Source organism: Schistocerca americana, chromosome 2 (genome assembly GCF_021461395.2).
Source record: "Schistocerca americana isolate TAMUIC-IGC-003095 chromosome 2, iqSchAmer2.1, whole genome shotgun sequence".
Classification (NCBI taxonomy): domain Eukaryota; kingdom Metazoa; phylum Arthropoda; class Insecta; order Orthoptera; family Acrididae; genus Schistocerca; species Schistocerca americana.
In genome coordinates, this window is record NC_060120.1 from 586,962,817 (window position 1) to 586,984,149 (window position 21,333).

At 44.2% G+C, this 21,333-nt stretch overlaps 1 protein-coding gene across 10 annotated transcripts in view; it reads right to left on the reverse strand.

The window, feature by feature from the left end:
• LOC124591006 (oxidation resistance protein 1) overlaps nucleotides 1-21,333 on the reverse strand; it is a 775,097-nt gene that overhangs the window by 216,986 nt on the left and 536,778 nt on the right. For 8 of the 10 annotated variants that reach the window (XM_047131697.1, XM_047131698.1, XM_047131695.1 and 5 more), the window contains 2 exons: nucleotides 20,108-20,512; nucleotides 13,347-13,595 (listed from right to left, as the gene is read on the reverse strand). In XM_047131697.1, coding sequence (XP_046987653.1) covers nucleotides 13,347-13,595; nucleotides 20,108-20,512 — 654 coding nt within the window. The remainder of the gene's footprint in view (nucleotides 1-13,346; nucleotides 13,596-20,107; nucleotides 20,513-21,333) is intronic. The other 2 variants (XM_047131696.1, XM_047131701.1) reach the window with 2 other exon arrangements.

The following is a 21,333-nucleotide window of genomic DNA, read 5'->3' on the forward strand; positions in this document are numbered from 1 at the left end:
AAAAGGAGCAAAAAAAAGGGGAGGAGCAGGGAAAGACGTGCGAGTACGTTGGCAGAGAGCAGCAAACAAAGAGTATGGGAGACAGGAATGGGGAAGGGATGATAGGACAGACCGGGTGGAAACTGTCGGGTGAAGCGTGTTGGGACAGTGTGTTACTGCAAGTTGAAGCCGGGATAGTTACGGGAACGGAGAATGTGTTTTAAGAATAACTCTCATCTGCACAGTTCAGAAAAACTGGTGGTAGAGGGGAGTGTGCAGATGGCTTGGGCAGGGAAGCAGCCATTGAAATCAAGCATGTTATGTTCAGTTGCATGTTGTGCCACAGTGTGGTCTGCTTTGCCCTCGGCCACAGTCTGGCACTGACGGTTCATCATTGTGGACAGCTGGTTGGTAATTATACCAATATAAAAAGCTGTGGAATGATTATAGCAGAACTGGTAAATGACATGGCTGCTTTCACAGGTGGCCAGGCCCCTGATGGGGTAGTATAAACCTGCGACAGGAGGAACAGGAAGTGCTGGGTGGGTGGATTGGTCAGGTGGTACAAAAGGGCTTTTCACGGGGATACGATTCTTACAGCAGAGGGTTTGGATTGGAAGTGGCATAGGGACAGACTAGGATGTTGTGAAGGTTCGGTGAGCAATGGATCACCACTTTGGGAGCGGTGGGACAGGTCTCATAGAGGCTGTCCCTCATTCCAGGTAATGATGATAGGCAATCTAAGCCCTGGCAAAGGATGTGGTTCAGTTGTTCCAGTCTGGGTTGGTACCGGGTGATTAAGGGGCCACTCCTTTCTGGCTGGTTCTTGATTGATTGATTGATTGATTGATTGAGTGGTGTATGGGTCTAAACAGCAAGGTCGTCAGTCCCGCGATTCCAAAGTTACACATGGAAGAGAGAGGGTCCGCTAAAAGTGAAGAGGATTCAAACTATATAATGAGGAAGTTAAAACACACACACACACTAGAAGGTATAAAAGGGTAGTCCAAATCTACAAATGGGGAAAATAGAGGGATAGAGCAGTCTTTGCAAGGTGGAGTGGCTGTGGGTCCCACACTGAGGAAACTGGAAGAGAGGCCCCAACCACAACCACCCTATCCCTGCTCCAGGAGTAAAGCAAAACCTTATATCTGAAAATAAAAACGACTTTCACAGAGGAAACAAAGGACCAGTTCAACCATCCATGAATCGTGCGCCAATATTGAACTTAAGGAATCTGGAAGACAATATTTTGGACGAAGAGCTAAAAGGAAGGAAATTCCACCAAGATGTAGGATACCGTCAGTCTGTCTCCACAACCACATTGTGGGGATGGTTTGTTACAGAAGAGGAAACAATGAGTGAGCCTTGTATGACCAATATAAGAACGGCATAGGACAATGGACTCCATATGTCATTCCACTTTTGGGCAAAGTGAAATTTGACATAGATCCACAGCTGGGTCATGAAAGGGAATGAAGGGCAAGTTCTGCTTATCTAGCTAAATGATCAGCCAGTTCATTTCCTAGGATACCCACATGACTTGGAACCCAGAAAAAGACAACTGAGCATGTGGCATGCCAATCATCTTAGAACCATCAGCATAGAAGACAGTGGCACCTGGAAACTCCTTAACATGGCACATAGAAGATGCCAGAAAACCATAGGGACAATGGAGAAGAACATGTGGCACATTCCACTGAGGGGACATAGAGATCCCGACAGTGGGAAGTGAGACCCATTCCAACCGGTAATCCCACCCATGAGCAGGAGGGAGGCATCCCTCATTTGCAAACAGGTCAGGGAATTGGTGAATGGCGATTGCGCAGGAAAGCAGGAGTTGGTTCCATCATATTGGTAAAGGGAGGATTCCCCGCCTCTGCAAGGAGACTCAGTGGGACTAGTGCTAAAGGCACCAATAGCCAGACACAATGGTGAAAACGGTCAAGTGGTTGCAGAGTGGAAGGAGCCACTGAGCCATAAACCTGACGACTGTAATCTAGTCTGGACAGGACCAGATAATTGTAAATATGGAGAAGAGTGGCACGGTCTGCATCCCAACACATCTGGTCCAGGAGGCGGAGAGCATTGCACTTCCTCATGCATGTAGTCTTTAGGTGGTGAACATGGGGCAGCCACGTCAGCTTTTGATCACAAATAAGGCACAAGAAATGCAACTTTGCTGCAAGATTGAGGCGCTGGTCACCTAAATAAAGTTCTGGACTGGGGTGTATTGTGGGTTGATGACAAAAATGCATAACCAGCATTTTTTGAGGGAGAAAACTGGAAGCCATGGGAGAGGGCCTACGCAGAGGCCTGTAGGATGGCACCATGGAGCTGCCGCTCAGCAGATGCTACCGAGTGGAAGCTAAACCAGATGCAAAAATCGTCGACGTGGAACACCGGGGTAACAACAGGCCCAACAGAGGTCACAAGCCCACTGATGTCTATGACGAAGAGTGTGACACTTAGCACAGAACTCTGTGGGATACCTTTCTCCTGAATCCGAGGAGCATTGAGTGAAGTGCCAACTTGAACCCGGAAGAGCTGGGGAGATGATAACTCGTGGATAAGAACTGGAAGGGGGCCACGGAAGCCCCAGTCATGGAGGATAACTAAAATGTGATGCTGCCTAGCTGTGTCGAACGCCTTATGTAGGTAAAAAAAGAAGACCGCGACAAGGTGTTGGCAGTTAGTAAAAGCCTATTGGATAGCTGTTTCCAACCTGAGTAAATGGTCAGTTGGAGGTCATCCTTTTTTTTTTTTTTTCTTTTTTTTTTTCTTTTTTCTTTTTTCTTTTTTCGTTTGGTTTTAGTGCGCAAAACTTCTATGGTCATTGGCGCCCGGTCCGTGACTTAGGAAAAGGTAAAAAGCCGAAATTGAAAACCAGCAGCAATGGGAACAAAAGTCATAAAACTGGAGAAACTAAAAGCAGAAGTAAGGCTTAAAAATCCACTACAGAAAGGGGTTGGTTGTCCCCAAAAACGGCTTCAAATGACTGACGTCATTTCACTGGCACTAATAAACTTGAGAACGTGGTCGGCTGAGCACGTGTCATCTGCTAAAATCGACGATATATCAGGCGATAGCTGTAGACGGGAGATTAAAATAGGGGCACTCAATTAAAAGGTGTCTTACCGTCCACAGCTGAGAGCAGTGGGGACAGAGCGGGGGAGGATCGCCGCTTAAAAGATGTCGATGGCTAAAAGAACAGTGCCCTATCAGTTAAAATTACCTCCTCCCGACGACGCGTTCGGGAGGAAGAGGTCCAAGCACAAGGAAGGGCTTTCATGTCCCGCAATTTATTATGGGTAAGTGTCGACCAATGCGTGTGCCATAAATGAACAACACGTCGACATAGAACGCTCCGTAGATCGGCGAAGGGAATCGACTGAATAGCTGGCCGAGGAAAAGAGACTGCAGCCTTGGCTGCAATATCAGCCGCCTCATTTCCATAGATACCAACGTGTCCCGCGAGCCAGAGGAACGCCACCGAGACGCCCCCCAGGTGGAGCAAGCGCAGACAGTCCTGAATCCGGTGGACCATAGGGTGCACAGGATAAAGAGCTTGGAGACCGAGGAGAGAGCTGAGAGAATCTGAGCAGATAACGTACTGTATCCGCTGGTGGTGGCGGATATAGTGGACAGCCTGGAGAACAGCGTAAAGCTCCGCAGTATAAACTGAACACTGGTCGGGAAGCCGAAAGTGATTTGGGGTGTCGCCAACAATATAGGCACTCCCTACACCTAACGATGTTTTCGAGCCGTCGGTGTAAATAAATGTGGCGTCCGTTATTTGTGCACATAGAGCAGCAAATGCCCGACAACAAACAAGTGAAGGGGTACCATCCTTGGGAAATCGACAAAGGTCACGGAGCAGGCAGATCCGGGGACGGAGCCAAGGAGGTGCTGTACCCCTAGTTGTCAAGAAGGTTTTAGGAAAGCGGAAGGAAAGAGAATGGAGCAGTTGACGGAAGCGGACTCCCAGTGGTAGTAGGGAGGAGGGGGCGGCCTGCATACCCTGCATCAAAGGAGGCGTCGAAAGAAATGTCATGGGCTGGATTAGCAGGCATAGAAGACAGATGGCTAGCGTAACGACTCAGAAGGACTGCTCGCCGATTGGACAGCGGAGGTTCAGCAGTCTCAGCATAAAGGCTTTCCACAGGGCTGGTGTAAAAAGCTCCAGACACTAAACGTAATCCACGGTGGTGGATAGAGTCGAGACGCCGAAGAACAGACGGCCGAGCAGAGGAGTAGACTATGCTTCCATAGTCCAATTTCGAGCGCACTAAGGCGCGATAGAGGCGGAGAAGGACCACTCGGTCCGCTCCCCAGGAGGTACCATTCAGGACACGGAGGGTGTTGAGGGATCGCAGACAGCGAGCTGAAAGATAGGAAACGTGGGAGGACCAGCACAGTTTTCTTTCAAACATAAGACCCAAGAATTTAGCGACGTCTGAAAACGGAAGGTTGACAGGGCCTCGATGTAAGGAGGGTGGAAGAAACTCCCTACGTCGCCAAAAATTAACACAAACGGTCTTACTGGGAGAAAAACAGAAGCCGGTTTCGATGCTCCAAGAGTGGAGGCGATCGAGACATCCTTGAAGACGTCGTTCAAGAAGGCTGGTCCGTTGAGAGCTGTAGTAGATCGCAAAATCGTCCACAAAGAGGGAGCCCGAGACATCAGGAAGGAGACAATCCGTAACTGGATTTATGGCAATGGCAAACAGTAGAACACTCAGCACTGAGCCCTGGGGTACCCCGTTTTCTTGGGAGAAAGTACGGGAGAGAGTAGTGTTCACCCGCACCCTAAATGTGCGCTCTGCCATAAATTCGCGAAGAGAAAGGGGCAGCCGACCTCGAAAGCCCCAAGAGAACAGTGTGCGGAGGATGCCTGTCCTCCAACAGGTATCGTATGCTCTCTCCAGATCAAAAAATATTGCTACTGTTTGGCGCTTCCAGAGAAAATTGTTCATGATATAAGTGGAGAGAGCAACAAGATGGTCAACTGCAGAACGATGCTTTCGGAATCCGCATTGGGCAGGTGTTAAAAGACTGCGGGATTGCAGCCACCACGCTAAACGGTAATTCACCATACGCTCCAAAACCTTACAGACACTACTCGTGAGAGAAATGGGGCGATAGCTAGAGGGGAGATGTTTGTCCTTTCCAGGTTTCGGAACAGGAACGACGATAGCTTCCCGCCATCGTCTGGGAAAAGTAGTGTCAGTCCAAATTCGATTATAAAGGCGAAGGAGGTAACGCAGACTATGGGTTGATAAATGCAGCAACATTTGGATGTGGATACCATCCGGTCCTGGGGCGGAGGAGCGAGAAGAAGAGAGTGCATGTTGGAGTTCCTGCAAGGAGAAAACAGTATTGTAGCTTTCGCGATTTTGAGAGGAGAAGCAAGAGGTCGCACTTCCGCTGCACGTTTCTTCGGGAGAAACGCTGGCGGGTAATTTGAAGAGCTCGAAATCTCAGCAAAGTGCTGACCCAACGAGTTAGAAATTGCGACGGGGTCCACTAATGTGTCATGCGCGACAGTGAGCCCAGTGACCGGGGAGAAACTAGGCGCGCCTGAGAACCGTCGAATCCGACTCCAAACTTCCGAGGAGGGAGTGAAGGTGTTGAATGAGCTAATAAAGAATTTCCAGCTTGCCTTCTTGCTATCGCGGATGACACGACGGCATCGTGCTCTGAACTGCTTATAGCGGATACTGTTGGCCAACGTAGGATGGTGGCGGAAAACGCGGAGAGCACGTTGCCGCTCAAGTGTTGCGTCACGGCATGTCTCGTTCCACCAAGGAACTGGGGGGGCGACAGGGCAATTCGGAGGTGCGAGGTATTAAACGTTCCGCAGCTGTAAGAATAACGTCTGTAATATGAGTGACCTCATCGTCGACACTAGGAAAGTGACGGTCATCGAATGTCGTTAGAGACGAAAAAGTGTCCAATCACCTTGGCAAACTTCCAGTGTCGCTGGCGCATATATGGAAGATGTGGCTGCAATCTAAGGACACATGGAAACTGGTCACTAGTGTGTATCAGCAAGGGCAAACCATTCGAAGCGCCGAGCTAGCGGAACAGTACCGACCGAAAGGTCCAAATGAGATAAATTTGTCGTGGAGGCAGACAAAAATGTAGGGACCCCAATGTTGAGGCAAACTAGATCTGCTTGCTGGAAGACGTCTAGCAATAGTGAGCCACGTGGACAAGGATGTGGAGATCCCCAAAGCGGGTGGTGGGCATTGAAGTCCCCAACCAGCAAATATGGGGGTGGAAGCTGACCAAGAAGATGAAGGAGATCAGCTCGTGCCATTGGTGTGGACTATGGAATGTATACAGTACATAGAGAGAACGTGTATCCGGAAAGGGAAAGACGGACGGCGACAGCTTGGAAGGAAGTGTTTAAATGGATTGGGTGATAATGGAGAGTTTCATGGAGAAGAATCGTGAGTCCTCCATGTGCTGGAGTGCCTTCAACAGAGGGGAGATCATATCGGATGGACTGAAAATGAGGGAGAACAATGCGGTCTTGGGGACGCAGCTTTGTTTCCTGAAGACAGAAGATGACCGGCGAGTAGGATCGTATGAAGACCGACAATTCATCCCGATTGGCTCGAATGCCGCGGATATTCCAGTGGATAATGGACATAGGGTGAACAGAAAATGGAGGAATGTGACCAAGGTCGCTGTCAACTCAACGACTGCTCAGAGCTTGCGACCGACAGCATGGAATGGCATTCAGCCGAAGGCAGAAGATCCTGATCCATAGGTTGGTCAGGAGCAGCTCCTGCCGCCAGCGATCGGCCGGTTGACCGGCCACCAGCAGTGCGCCTCGGCGACACAGAAGACGGCCGAGGGCGATTTCCGCCAGGTGGTGCTGTAGATGGGACACGCCTTGGCGGAGAAGGAGAGGAACTGGGTTTCTTTGTAGCCTTCTTGGAAGTATGATGTTTAGAGGAAGGAGGAACCGATGGTCGTGAAGTTGGGGTACGTAAAAACTCTTCACGAGTATGCTCTTTTTTCGAAGTCTTGGTGTCTGACTTTTGGGCTCGAGATTTAGCAGAACTCGACGAAGGGTGAGCCAGAGAGTGGGCAGGCGAAAGTGGTGAGGTTGAACGGGCGATCTTTGCGCTGGCCGATCTGATGACCGTGGCATTAAAGGTGAGGTCGCAAGTCTGCGTGGCCGCCTCCTTTGTTGGCCGAGGAGAAGCTAGGACAGTGCTGTATTTTCCTTTCTGAGGCACGGTGGGCTGTCGACTGGCGAATAATTTTCGAGCAGCAAAGGTCGACACCTTTTCCTTTACTCTAATTTCCTGGATGAGCTTTTCGTCCTTAAAAATGGGACAATCTCGAGAGGAAGCAGCGTGGTCACCCATACGTTGATGCAGCGAGGGGATGGAGGTGGACAAGCACCCTCATGGGCATCCTTGCCACATGTAACACATTTGGCCGGATTGGAACAGGACTGGCTGGTGTGATTGAACCGCTGACACCGATAGCAACGCGTGGGGTTTGGGACGTAAGGGCGAACGGAAATTATCTCATAGCCTGCTTTGATTGTCGATGGGAGTTTAACTTTGTCAAATGTCAAGAAGACAGTGCAGGTTGGAATGATGTTCGTGTCAACCCTTTTCATAAACCTATGAACAGCCGTTACGCCCTGGTCAGACAGATAGTGCTGAATTTCTTCGTCAGACAATCCATCGAGGGAGCGTGTATAAACAACTCCGCGTGAAGAATTTAAAGTACGGTGCGGTTCCACCCGGACAGGGAAGGTGTGTAGTAGTGAGGTACGCAGCAATTTTTGTGCCTGGAGGGCACTGAGTGTTTCTAACAACAGGGTGCCATTCCGTAATCTGGAATAAGACTTTACAGGACCTGCAATTACGTCGACACCTTTCTGAATAATGAAAGGGTTGACCATGGAGAAGTCGTGACCTTCGTCAGACCGAGAAACAACAAGGAACTGTGGCAACGATGGAAGAACTGACTGTGACTGAGACTCGGTGAACTTACATTTGTGAGCAGACATAGTGGAAGGTGAGGAAACCATTGCGGAAGAATCCCCCATGATTACCGGCGTCTCCGATGGCGCGCTCCTCCCTTGTGGGGGCCCTCTCTGAGGGTACTACCACCTTAGGTGATTGTTCACACCTAAGGTCACACCTCTCGACAAATGGACAGAGGGACCAATCGGCACTTTCGGAAGGTATCAGCTCGAGTAATCACCCCTCCCTGGCCCTGGCCGTTACCAGGGGGTACGTACGTGTCCTACCTGTCTACCCAGGGCGGGGAATTACGCGTTACCCCGTCACCGGCTACGCATGGAAGTGCGTGGGTCGGCCTTCAGACACGCACAGGGAGGAAGAAAGAGAAAGGGAAAGGAAAGAAGAGAGGTCTCAAACGCTGCAGCGGAGAAAAGGGTAAAGAGAAGAGGTAAGGAAAAGAGAAGGACAAAAGAAGGATGAAGACATACAAGCAAGGAAGGCGAAGAATGCGGTACATTTACAAGCGTCCGTCTCTGGACGTAGGCACAAACCATACTCCCAGAAGGGCAGAAAGGGAAGGAAAGAGCCAGTGGTGAGGGGGGAGGGGGGGGGGGGGGTGAAGATGGGGGATGGGGAAGGATGTGGAAAGGGAAGGTATACAGCCCGGAAAGGAAGGAAGGCCACATTAGCTCGGGGTCCCATGCTCGCTACGCACATATCCACAAAAGAGTTGTGGATCCCCTGGGGGGGGGGGGGGGGGGGTCATCCTTTCTGGATGCCACACTGATACAGGGAGAAAAATCTGAAGCTAACCATCCTTGCAAGTAGTTTACGAAGTACATTCGTCAGGGTAATTGTGTGGTAGCTGTTGAGAAACATTGGGTTCTTCCTGGGTTTAAGAACAGGGATAACTATACTGTCTCACAATTGTGATGGGAAAATACCTGTGAGCCAAACACGGTTGAAGACCCTGAGAAGATGATGTCTCTGGGAAATGTCAACGTGTCCGACCATCTGGTTGTGGATGGAACAGGGGCTTGGGGCCTTATTACGAGAAGAGGTACCAGCCTACAAGAACTCCCATTCAATTAAGGGTGAATAGGGTTCAGCAAGGTGTGGATTGAAACACAGAGGGATCTGTTCAACTCAGCATTTCTGCTGGAGAAAGGTAGCGGAACAGGAAGGGGGACACCGATGCCATCACAAATCGTGTCACAATGTTTTCTACACGGACCAGTGGATCAGTACACAGAGCACCTTTGAGGTTAAGACACTGGACAGTTGACAGATGGTTGCGGAGCTTGGACCAAACCCGCAATGAAGCGGCATACGTCCCCAGGGAGGAAACATAGTGCTCCCAGCATTCCTATTTACTCTGCTTAGTAAAGTATTGAGCCTTAGCACAGAGATGCTTCAAAGCGAGGTGGTTGGTCTGTGAAGGGTGTAATTTAAACTGCTGAAGCACCTGTTGGCAGTCCTGGACAGAGACTGATACATCCTTGGTCCACCATGGTACCGGTTGACGATGGGGATGGGGCCTGTGGATAGGGGACAGCAGTGCCAGCCACATGAAGAATAGTAGCACGACCACATCAATGCAATTTGAAAGGGAGTTCTCGAAGTGCACCGGAGACGTAAAGGCCCACTGGCCCTGCAGAATGCCCAATGGGAGGGCCTGTCTGCCTGGCGGCAGCAGGATAACAATAGAATCACTGGAAAGTGCTCACTGTCACAAATATCATCATGGGATGACCGACGTAGGGAAGCCATGAGAGCATGGGAGGAGATCTCGATATCGACAGCAGTAAGTGGGTAGTTAAATCTGCATTGAGGGGAGACAATCGAAGCCTGTAATAAGTTGGTCAATTAGGAAACCCCTAACTGCTGAAGTGGCACTCTCCCACAGTGGTTGATAGACTTGAAGTTCCCAAGGAGGAAAAACAGTGGTGCGAGTTGCTGCATTAAGGTAGACAGTTCAACATAAGGAAATGGCCTACCTGGAGAGGGGTGACTGCCAGAGTCATTCACACTCTTACCACTGTTGCTTCTAATTTGGTATGAAGGGACATCCAGTCACTACTGACATCAGAGTGAACCGAAGTGCGGACCCTGCCAGTTGCTACCCTGGGGCCGGCGCAGTTCCGACAAAATGGCTGGTAACCACCAAATGTTGGAGAGTGGTCATCACAAAAGTGCATTTCTGGAAGAGCAAGACAGAACGCAGAATAGGAGGAAGCAAGATGTTGTATTTCCGGTAGATGATAATAGTATCCATTGCAATTCCACTGGGTGATTGTGTGTCAAGTCACTCGGTCAGTGGTCATCACCGACAAGGAACAAGGATAGGGTGACATCAATAAATAAAACAGTGTGGGGGGCAGGGAGGGGGGCAGAGGGGTGTGGAGGGGTGTTGCTGTGGGGAGGGGGCGGCCCTTGTCTTGGAACTTACGTTTCTTCTTCTTCTCCTCTTTTGGAGGTGGAGGGGGGCAGGGCACAGAGGGAGTGAAGGCATCTGCAAGATCCAGAACCAAAAGAGACCGGGCGACCTCGAGGCGCACAGATGATGCATCTTGTGGCCTGACTGTGTTAGTGAGCTTCCAGCCTGAGAGACAGCAGGGAGAGGGGTTCCAGGGCGAGAGCCCCATCACCAGCAGGTGTCTAAGAAGGAGGCACTTCTTCAGCCAGGGAGAGGGAGTGGCTCCCAGTGTGGAAGTCGTGAGAACTGCAGGGGAGGGGGCAGGAGAGGGGGATAGGGATGGGGTAAGGAAGAGGTACGAGGGGGAAAGGGTGTAAGAAAGGCAAAAGTTGAAGAAAGTGACACAGGATGGAGTCTCTCATATTTTTGGCAAGCCTCAGCATGAGACAGGCGATCCAGGGACTTATACTCTTGGACCTTCTTTACTCTCTTGTAAGCTGGGCAATCTGGTAAGCAAGGGGAGTGGCAGTCATGACAACTGACACACACAGGTGCTGAGCAGGTGGTTCTTGTCACTGCAAATACAGTGGCCAGGCAGTATGGGAGGGATTTTTTGGTGTGAAAGGGATGTCTGCTTAACATCTCTTCCTTACATTAACTAGCAATCTATCTTTTCCTATATAGTTCATGTATTAACTACATTAGACTAAATCAATTCAAATTAGTTAAGTTCATGTAACCTACATAAGAATAAAACTAGTAAACATAGTGGACAGTGTTATCCGTATCACATGTATGATACATCTGTATGTATCTGAGTAAAGGTAATTTGAAATAGAAACCTTTGAATTAGTTTGTAACTTGTAGCATAGTGTAATGAGTAATGCAAGTAAACCTATGAGTAACAGATGATAAAATTTTCATGGCATACTGCACACACCTTGCTTTGGAAAAGAAAATCCTTGAATGTTGCCCTAATTTAATACTCGTACCACTGAGAAGATGAGTGAAACAGCCATTAGTGTCAGTGATGCTGAGAAACAGCTGCAATCATTAAAACTGAACACAGCTTCAGGGTCCAATGGGGCCCCTGTCAGATTTTGTACTGAAATTGCGTCCAAGTTGGCCCCTTTTATTTATAATGTATTATAGATATCTCTAACAGGGATCAGTGGCCAGCAGTTGGAGGAAAGTACACTTCCAGAAAATGGACAGCGAGCAAGGATAACAAGAAATGAACCACAAAACTACGATCCGATGTCTTTGACATCCATTTCTTGAAGAATTTTGGAACATATTCTGAGCTCAAGTGTAATTAAGTACCTAAAAGTGAATTACCTCCTCCACGCTAACTAGCGCGTATCCCAAAAAACATTGATCATGTGAAACCCAGTTCACACTTTTCTCACATGACATACTGAAAGCCAAGGGTCAAGCCAGTCAGATAGATGCGGTATTCCTGTACCACACTTACGCTTCTTATCAAAAGTACATCATATGGTGGTATCAAGTATAATTTGTGACTGGTTTGAGGGTTTTTTGATAGGGAAGATACAGCATGATATCTCGAACAGAGATTCATTGTCACATGTACAACTAACTTTGGGTGTGCCCCAGGGAAATGTGTTGGAACTATTGCTAGTCACACTGTATATCAACAACCTTGTGGACAATATTAAGAGTGACATTGAACTTTCCACAGATGATGCATTTATTTAGTATGAGACACTGTCTGAAAGATGTTGCACAAATATTCACAAAAATCTCAATAAGATTTCAAAATGGTGTGAAATATGTCAACATGTTTTAAATGTTCAGAAATGTAAAATTGGGCAGATCACAAAATGAAAAAAATGTAGTACCCTATGGCTACAATATCACCGAGTCTCAGTTGGAGTCTGTCAACTCTTACAAATACCTGTGCATAACAATTTGTAGGGATATGAAATGGAATGATCACACAGGCTGAGTCATAGGTAAAGCAGGTGATTACTAGGGAAATGTAATCGGTCTACAAAGAAGATTGCACACAATACACCCTTGCTACCAATCCTAGAATACTGCTCAATGAGCAGGACCCATACATTATAGGACGAACATGGGAATTAACAAGAACAAAGAAGGGCAGCATGAATTCTCACAGATTTGTTGAACAATCTTTACTGGCAGACACTTTAAGAAAGACACCTACAAAATCCTGGTTAGAAAGTTTCTATCACTAAATTTAAGTGATGAATCTAGGAATATATTTAAACCCCCTATGTATTGTTCCTACAGAGAGAGTGACGACAAAGTTAGACTAATTACAGCTTGCAGACAGATGTTCAAATCATCACCCTTACTGCACACTATACGTGAATGGAACAGGAAAAGGCAGTAATAACTGTTACATCGGATTGTACCCTCTGCCATGCTCTTCACAGTGGTTTGCCTAGTATGGAAAAAAAACGTAGACTATGTTATTACTAGTATAGAAGTGACTGATGTTACCTCTTCAGCACTCCAGACTGATTTCACAACCACACATCTGTTCTTCGTTGAAGTGGGACGGAAACACATTGAGAGAGGTAAGAAATAGTGCACCGACGCATTTAAGCAGCGATTATTTCAACACTCCATTTGCCAACAGAATGAGAATAAACCTAATACATGGTACAATGGGAAGGACCTTCTGCCATGCTTTTCAGTGTAGGAACGTAAGTGCAGATAGAGATGTAGAAAGAGTATGGAGAAACGAGTGTAGGCTTGTATTTCAGAACACTTGTTAAGAGATCCACAGGAGGTGCATAGATGTAAGAGGAAGGTAAGGTTGAAAAACCAAGCACCAGACCAATGACAGATCAAAAATAAAAATTTTTGAAGTACAGTTTCATCCACAAAGTCCTCAGTAGCATATAGACGATTAAAGATATTGTTTATATATATACTTTGTTCAACACTGATGAACTACATACCTTATTCTTTCTGCTCTCTTGTTTCTCTGGATCTTCACTTTTTTGACTACCTTCTTCACCTTTATCACTGCCTGAATCCCCCTCTTGATTTGAATCAAGACTGAAGGACACTGATGAAGTTTTCTTCCTACCAGATTCATTAACAGGAGGAGAGTCTTGGGACGTGTGAACATGAGTTGGACCTGACACAGTTCGAGGTGGTACCCATTCAGTCTTTGGTGCAAGAATTATGTCTGCATCGGAAAACACCTGCAAATGAATACATTACATAAATACATTTAATAAATATGAAAATGGAAATCAGAAGAAGAAGAAGAAGATATGGAAGGAAGGAAGGAAGGAAGGAAGGAAGGAAGGAAGGAAGGAAGGAAGGAAGGAAAGAAAGAAAGAAAGAAAGAACTCTGTTTTTCTAGATGACAGCAGTTTCATCACTTGCACGTCACATGTCTCAACTGTGGTGATTTTGTGTAGGTGAATAGGTGACTGATAAATGCATGTACACTGTAGTATTATTGTTTCTGTCTGTGGTGCTAACAACACTGCAAGGGAGAGGGTGAAACCTTGTTTGCTATTTTGCCTCTCACTTTCGAAAAGCAACGAAGGGCACTGAGAATAATGTCTCCATCTGATGTAAGAATTGCCATCAAAGATATCACACGCCTTCACTCCATGAGCCTATATGGAGAGTCTTGGATTTAACCCAGAACACTAGAGCAAAGTCTGGGAATCAGCAATTTTATGTCTCCATCTCCCAAATCATGATGGCCAAATCCTAGCAATGGAAATATTTTGAACACCTGGATTCTAACAAGTTACCTTCGATTTTAGTGGCACCATACTGTTGTGTCGTAGCAATCTTGATTATTGGACTCTGTAAAGTGAGTAGTCATAAAAATGCCTCACAGTCCCATTTAAAGTATAATTTGGAAAAATACAATAGGGGTAGAGGTATGCATCTAAGTTACTACAACTTCTGTCACCATTGTCAGGAAGGCCGTTAATGTAAGGCAATAATACTACTAAAATTAATGGGTGATTGTTTTCTCATTCTGCAAATGAGCAATATGTACTCATGAGTTTGATGATGTAGCTTATACGTAATGTCTGTGAGGAAAAAGAGTGTTGATTCAATTGTTATTCATCAATCCGTTGATGTTGGTTTCAATGTGTGCACTTTTAGTGGATTATTGTGAAAAATCATCTATCCTTTCATACAGCAAATCACAGGCAAGCTACACTTCGTCCTGTCTAGTCAATGAACTATCAAATTCTGCACGCAAACTAACAGACCACATAGTATGACTTGATTACAAGAGATGTATTAGGAATGAAGAGCACGAAATATTTTCCAACTCATTGGTGGATAGTCAGAATACACCATTTTCATGCACAAGACAGGCAATACTAAGTTTTTATTTTCAACACCTAAGTAGGCATCATATGAAAATTCCAAATTAATTATGTCTGTTTTATTATCATGCTGAATTTTAGTGGAGTGACATTTAGCTACAATATAAAGAAAGGTGAAACAACAAAAGAATTCATGAATCTCTCCACTGCACTATCCTTCATCCAAATCTACATGGGAAGTGCATGGAAACTACAACTGTTGTATCGAGTCACACTGAAACAGCTGCAGTAGTCTTAGCAGCACTGAACACAGTTTACAAGAAATACAGAGTGATGCAGCCGACTATGAAGTAATTGAAGTAAATAATGGACCACAAGAAAGTGCTTAGGCACGCTAATTATTGCAACTGAGGAAACCGGTGATAATCTAGTACACAAGAAGATTATATTTCCCTACTTTGTGTGAATAAAAGTAAATGGTTATAGTATTAAATGAAAAGTAGTCTTGATCCAGCAATCCTCAGGTCTGTTCATTGGTCCATTATGTTAATATGAGATAAATAATGCCCAAGAAATATTTTCCTGACCAGGACCCGCATAAAACAACAATATTATCATCTTTGATCAATCAAACAATTTCCACTAAAGGTTAGCTTAAAGCGACTCTAGCTCAATCAACAAATCTTCCAATATTGCTTACAACACTATCATACACCGAATACAGATTTCACAGTTCAGTCACCGCATGGCAGACAAATGTACACATTCCAGAACTCCGCGATCCTTACTACTGAGATTTCACTTAATTTTATCAGATTACAAGTCGTGTATCAGCATTCTATTAGCTCCTATTGAAGTGCTTATTTATACTCGTATTCTGCTATGCTGTAACCAATATGAGGATTCTAATAAAAATGAAAAAGCAAAAACATTTCCCAAGTTCCAACACTAACAAATTTAGCAATCAAATGCCTCTATGTCTCAATCATGGCACCCAATAATTCAATAGATAATGTCCTATCAAGTAAGACAGAACAGAACAGACGCTCATTTTTCGATCGACAGAACACTCCATCTAACATAGGCAACAAGTGTTAAGAAGTGTCAGTTTATATGGCCCACAGTAGTTGAATGGTCTTTGACAATGTGTGTGCAATACCCGTAATGTTGAAACAGAACCCTGACTTTCCATCACATTCATTATACATACCAGCTCCATGTACATCACTTAACTTGCTCACTAACTGCTGCCGGAAATTTTATTTAAAATAAGCCGTTTATTTTTACAGACCTCGTATATGATATTTTATTAGTTTTCATACCTCAGTATTTCTGATCACATTAGACACTAATACATTTTGGACTCCTCCTTTTGAATTGTCCTCTTGAAGTGTGCATCTAAAAACCATGAACGCAAATGATTGCACAACCATCCACATTTAGGTCAATTTTTCAGTCACCTCATGTGTTAGCAAGGGAGTATCTTTTCTTTATAAAAACAAACAAACAAGCAAGCAAGCAAATAAATAAATAAACAAACAAGCAGTAACTACTTGTAACCACCCAACATAGTACAACAGACAGACTGGCAGATGAGAAAAATGATAGTTCAGAATAAAATTAATGGGTATTGAGGCACTCAAGACAACACAGAATGAATAAGAGAAAATCAAAATGACACACAGAAAAATGAAAGAATAAAATTTAAAGTGTAATATTAAAATAATAATAATAATAATAATAATAATAATAATGAATTAAAGAAATTTCAGTAATGGCCAGACACCCATTGGAAATTCCTGCTGTGGAACAGTAATGATGTCAGCATCATACATATTCACAGCTCAGCTGAGACATGAGTGAGCTAAAAGCTTTCAATTTATAATTTGAAGCACTGCTATGTCCAAATGTAAAGAGTCAGTTCCAAATTACTTGCAAGGCTGTGTGGTGCAGGTGACAGTCCAATATTGCCAGATATGCAAGATAACATGTAGTTTAAGCCACCATCATTGTGGAAAAACTACACGTCTAAGTAACGCCACTTTAAATCTTTTAGGTCCATGCAAATCTTTCAAATAGCTACAAGGCACAGTATACTTTTGCACTTCACATCGTGTTCTCGTTATGCTCAGGTGTCATTAGGAAACATGTTTTGCTCCACGGCAATCAGCAGCGAAGTTTCAGTTTCCAGTTACTTTGTTTTATGTATTGCAATTTGCCGAAGGAGTCCACACACTTCTCTATGGAAGTCAAAACGACTTACATCACTGCCATAATTCAATCCTAATATCTGAATGGACTGCTTCCAACAAAACTTTCCAATCTGACTTGATCAGAGTTGGAGGCATTTCTTGCTGCTGAACATAGTATCTCTTCAATCGAGTGACTATTTTTTTCAGCATCCCTTTTGCATGTTCATTTTCACGGACATGTTTCTACGTTACGTGGCCTACATAGCAATACACAAACACTATACTCTTGCAGAAACTTTGGGGCTTCATACTTCCATTCCAAAGGGTGCCAAGTTGTTTAAGCAAGCCAGGTAAATTTAAATATATTACAATAAATTATTAAAAAATCATTAACTTATCACTAATAATACAAAGAATAAAAATTCATTAACTAAAAATAAAAGGAAACTGGGGGGCCTGGGGGTGGGGGTGCAAGGGAGAATTTATACGAAAGGAACTGACAGGAAACTTAGTGAATGCAGACAAAAAGAGTGCCACAGCAACATAAAATACTGAATATTATTTCCATCTGTGTGTTATATAAAAATTCTAGTTGAAGGAAACCACTCATATGGATACTGTGCCAGTGAAAGTGCTGAACGACCTGTGTACAACATACCTTGTAAATGAGAGTGCTACATTAGAGGTACATACTCTATGTCACTGGCTTTCAGTCTTTATGAAAGAGTACTCAAATGACTGTCCTCCTCCACAGCATAAGCAGAGAACACAGGTTTGATTCCTGGTAATACCAGGAGGAGTGGTCTGGGGTGCACTCAGCCCCATGAGACCAACTAAAGAGGTACTCAGAGTAGCGGCTCCAAGGTAAGGAAAACCATCAATGGCTGAGCGACCGGTGTGTGCCTCCATACCACAACAAATGGTGTCACTGGCAGATGATGAAGGCAATTGGTCAGTCCCAACTGGTGCAATGACCTGAATGCAGATCCTTCCACCAGTACCTTGTCTCCTACCTTCCAAGCTATTATATAGTTTAGCTTCTTTCACAAAGAGTTAGCTGTATTGATCTAACAATCGAGCTAATACTTAACAGCACTGCAGTATTAGCAAGGGTGCACAGTAATTGGAAACGAGAGTGAATGGAAAGCTTATAGCCAAGTACTGGAAATGGCATTGCCATTGGTGTTATCTACTTAAGTTGCACTCTGAAATATGATTAATGTGAACAAGGAGTAAGGTTATTATGAATTCAATTGTCCTCACTTTGTTACTTACTCTACAGAAACCCTAATACCTTAACAAGAATTCAGTTGCATACAACATGTAGCCTTAACAGCAGAGACAGGAAGTGAGTAGCTTTTTAAATGTGGTACTACAGAATAATTCTGAAGACTGGATGGGTATACTGAGTAGGTGGTGGTGGTTAGTGTTTAACGTCCCGTCGACAACGAAATCATTAGAGACGGAGTGCAAGCTCGGGTTAGGGAAGGATTGGGAAGGAAATCGGCCGTGCCCTTTCAAAGGAACCATCTCGGCATTCGCCTGAAACGATTTAGGGAAATCACGGAAAACCTAAATCAGGATGACCAGACGCGGGATTGAACCGTCGTCCTCCTGAATGGGGAAGAAATGATCTTCATGGACTAACTTTAGTAAAAGAAGGAATTGTCAATTTGGTAACGGAGAGAACTGAAGAGTAGAAACTCTCGAGGGAGGCTAATGCTTGTGAACAGCAAGCAGATTCAAATGGTTCAAATGGATGTAGGGTGCAATTTTATGCATGTGATAAGAATTGCACAAGATTGACCTGTGTGAGTAACCGCAATGAATTAAGACCACCACTATTAAACAAAAGTGATGCTACTTAGGAAGTGTGGTATTTTCTGTCAGCTGTTGTCTTGTGGGTGAGAGATAAAGGGAACCGAGAACTTTTTCTTCTATGAAATACTTTGACAAGTTAAGCACAATGATTACACCATTTTGTTGTGTGTTCTTCACCAACAAAATTCACAGCTGCACAAGAGGCAAATTTTTGGGTAAATCCTCTGAGAGATGTCAACTACTGTTCTCAGTTTAAGTAAATATTAATGTGGCAGGAGGACAAGAGCAAGATGGAGGCAACCAAAGAGATGTGTGGCATCACACACATGGTACATTAAGATAGGTGAAAAAGTTCTCTCACAGAAGATTATTTAGCAGCAGCATAATACCTGTCCTCTACTACTACTACTACTACTACTACTACTACTACTACTACACATTATAGTCAACAAACTAAGCAGATTTCAGGTAACTTGCATGAGAAGTTAAGTAGAATGTAGTACCACTGTGTCAACTAGATACCCCTAAACATGGTCAATGGTCAATCAGAGATAATGGTCTTAGATTAAATTTGGACAGACGAAGAAATCAGGAGTGAGTATGGGAAATACCTTTACACTGGTAGCCATTAGTAATCCTATCCTGTTGCAAACTGAGAATGTGTAATAATGTGTGTTTACTATAACTCAATACATTAGTAGCATTGAAGGTACGACAGAGAAAGTGTAACCCTAAGAGATGGGGGCGGGTGGTAATGTTCGCAAAAGCTTTGGGATTAAAATACTACTTGGGGAACTATTTTACATACAAAAGAGGCTATGTCAAATTTTGAAGGAAAGGTGCAAGAAGTTTGAACTGGCACATGCAGAGTGTTATTTGGTCAAAAACATTTTCAAAATCTTGTTGGGTGTTTGATTCTGACAGTTAAAAGCTGCTTGTCTTATTTTCGAAGGTACAATGTAAACTGATACTGTGTGCATGGATTTCAAACAATATCCAATTATATGGAATAATCAGGAAGAGTGAACACACTGGTAAGTAGTTGCTGGAAATTGACTACTTCAGTTGAAACGCAGAAAAATGAACAGTAACATAATGGTTAGAAAATGAGAGAAGGGCAGCATTTTTCCCGTCCTTTGAGGCACTGTGAGAGGAATAGCACACACAGAAATGAACTGTTTGTTGAAATGTAAGTACACTATGTGGAAAATATCAGAACAGTAAATAATGTCAATGTGACTGTTGTAGCCTCTCAACAGGCTATGGCACTCTGAAGATATTACAAGAAAACGAACAGGTTAATTCTGTAGCAGTTCTTCCGGCTTGAATAGATTATTATACCCATATCATGTTGTATGTTGCCTTCTTACAGCGAGTGAAGCAAAGCCAAATAGTTACCTTCTTACTAGGTAATACAATAGGTATTTCCTCCTCCTCATCTTCCTGCTGTTCCTGGACTGAATGAGTTCCAGGTGGTTGTGCCTGATCTCCAAGTGCTCCTACTTCTCGGATATCTATGCCAGAATCATGGCAGCTGTGTTTCTCTAGCAGGCCATCACATGGAGCACTTACTGCTGTGTCATTTCTTTCTCCATCTGCTTCAAGTTCATCTTTTTCCAAGGAGCGATCTCGTTCGCTGCTAGGTACAGCCCAGTGATGATCAATGCAAGAGCGACGTCGCTCTTCTGCAGATCTCAGTGCCTTTATGATATCATCATCATCATAGTCATCATCATCTGCTTCAGTCGTCTCTTCTACACCGTCCTTTGTCTGAGAACCAGAGGTGCAAGATTCAAAAGACACCTGTTGGGTATATATTTATCAAACTGTTAAAAAATAAAAGTTTACCTTATACGTAAAGAAGTAGAAATGAAAATTAGTCTTGAAAATGAACTCTAAATATGCCACATTTGTATAAATCCTACTTTGTTGGAGCATTAACTATATCAAAGTTAGTTAGATGCGAACATCAGTGACGTAAGATGAGTCTATTCGCTCCTTACAATTGTTGCAGTTATGGTATTCAGTTTCATTTGTGATTAAACATTTCATTTCAAACTTCTCTTTCAAATAATCTTCTTTATCCTCTTATTCTTGTAATAAATTAACCAAAGACAGATAATACATGTATCATTCCTGCATGTATCCCAATGGACAGTATATTCTGAATAAAAACTACACCTTATATGGGGAAACAGTGACCAACCATTTAAGAAAACTATTTGTCTCTATTGGTGACACTTATTTGTGTACCCTCAAGTTGGAAGACAATGACTCGCCATCTTGGTTCCATAACAGAATCATTTAGCTACCTGACCTGTCGCAATTCTTTCACAGTTGTAACTATTGATGTGTTATTTGAAAGCAGAAATGTACTATGATATGCAGGATGTATACATTAGACCACCTGATATCACTGTTTTAATATAACCCATCGCAACTGTAACCAAACCTAAAAACCATACAAATCTCTAGTTGATGATACACAGTTAGTACCACTATTAAGCCATAATATACGGTGTCTCTAATCTTGATGTCGTGGACTGAGGAACAGCCACTATGAACACACTGCAGCTTTCAGTCACTTCTACTAGAATCATTTGCTGAGAAGTACAATCAGATTA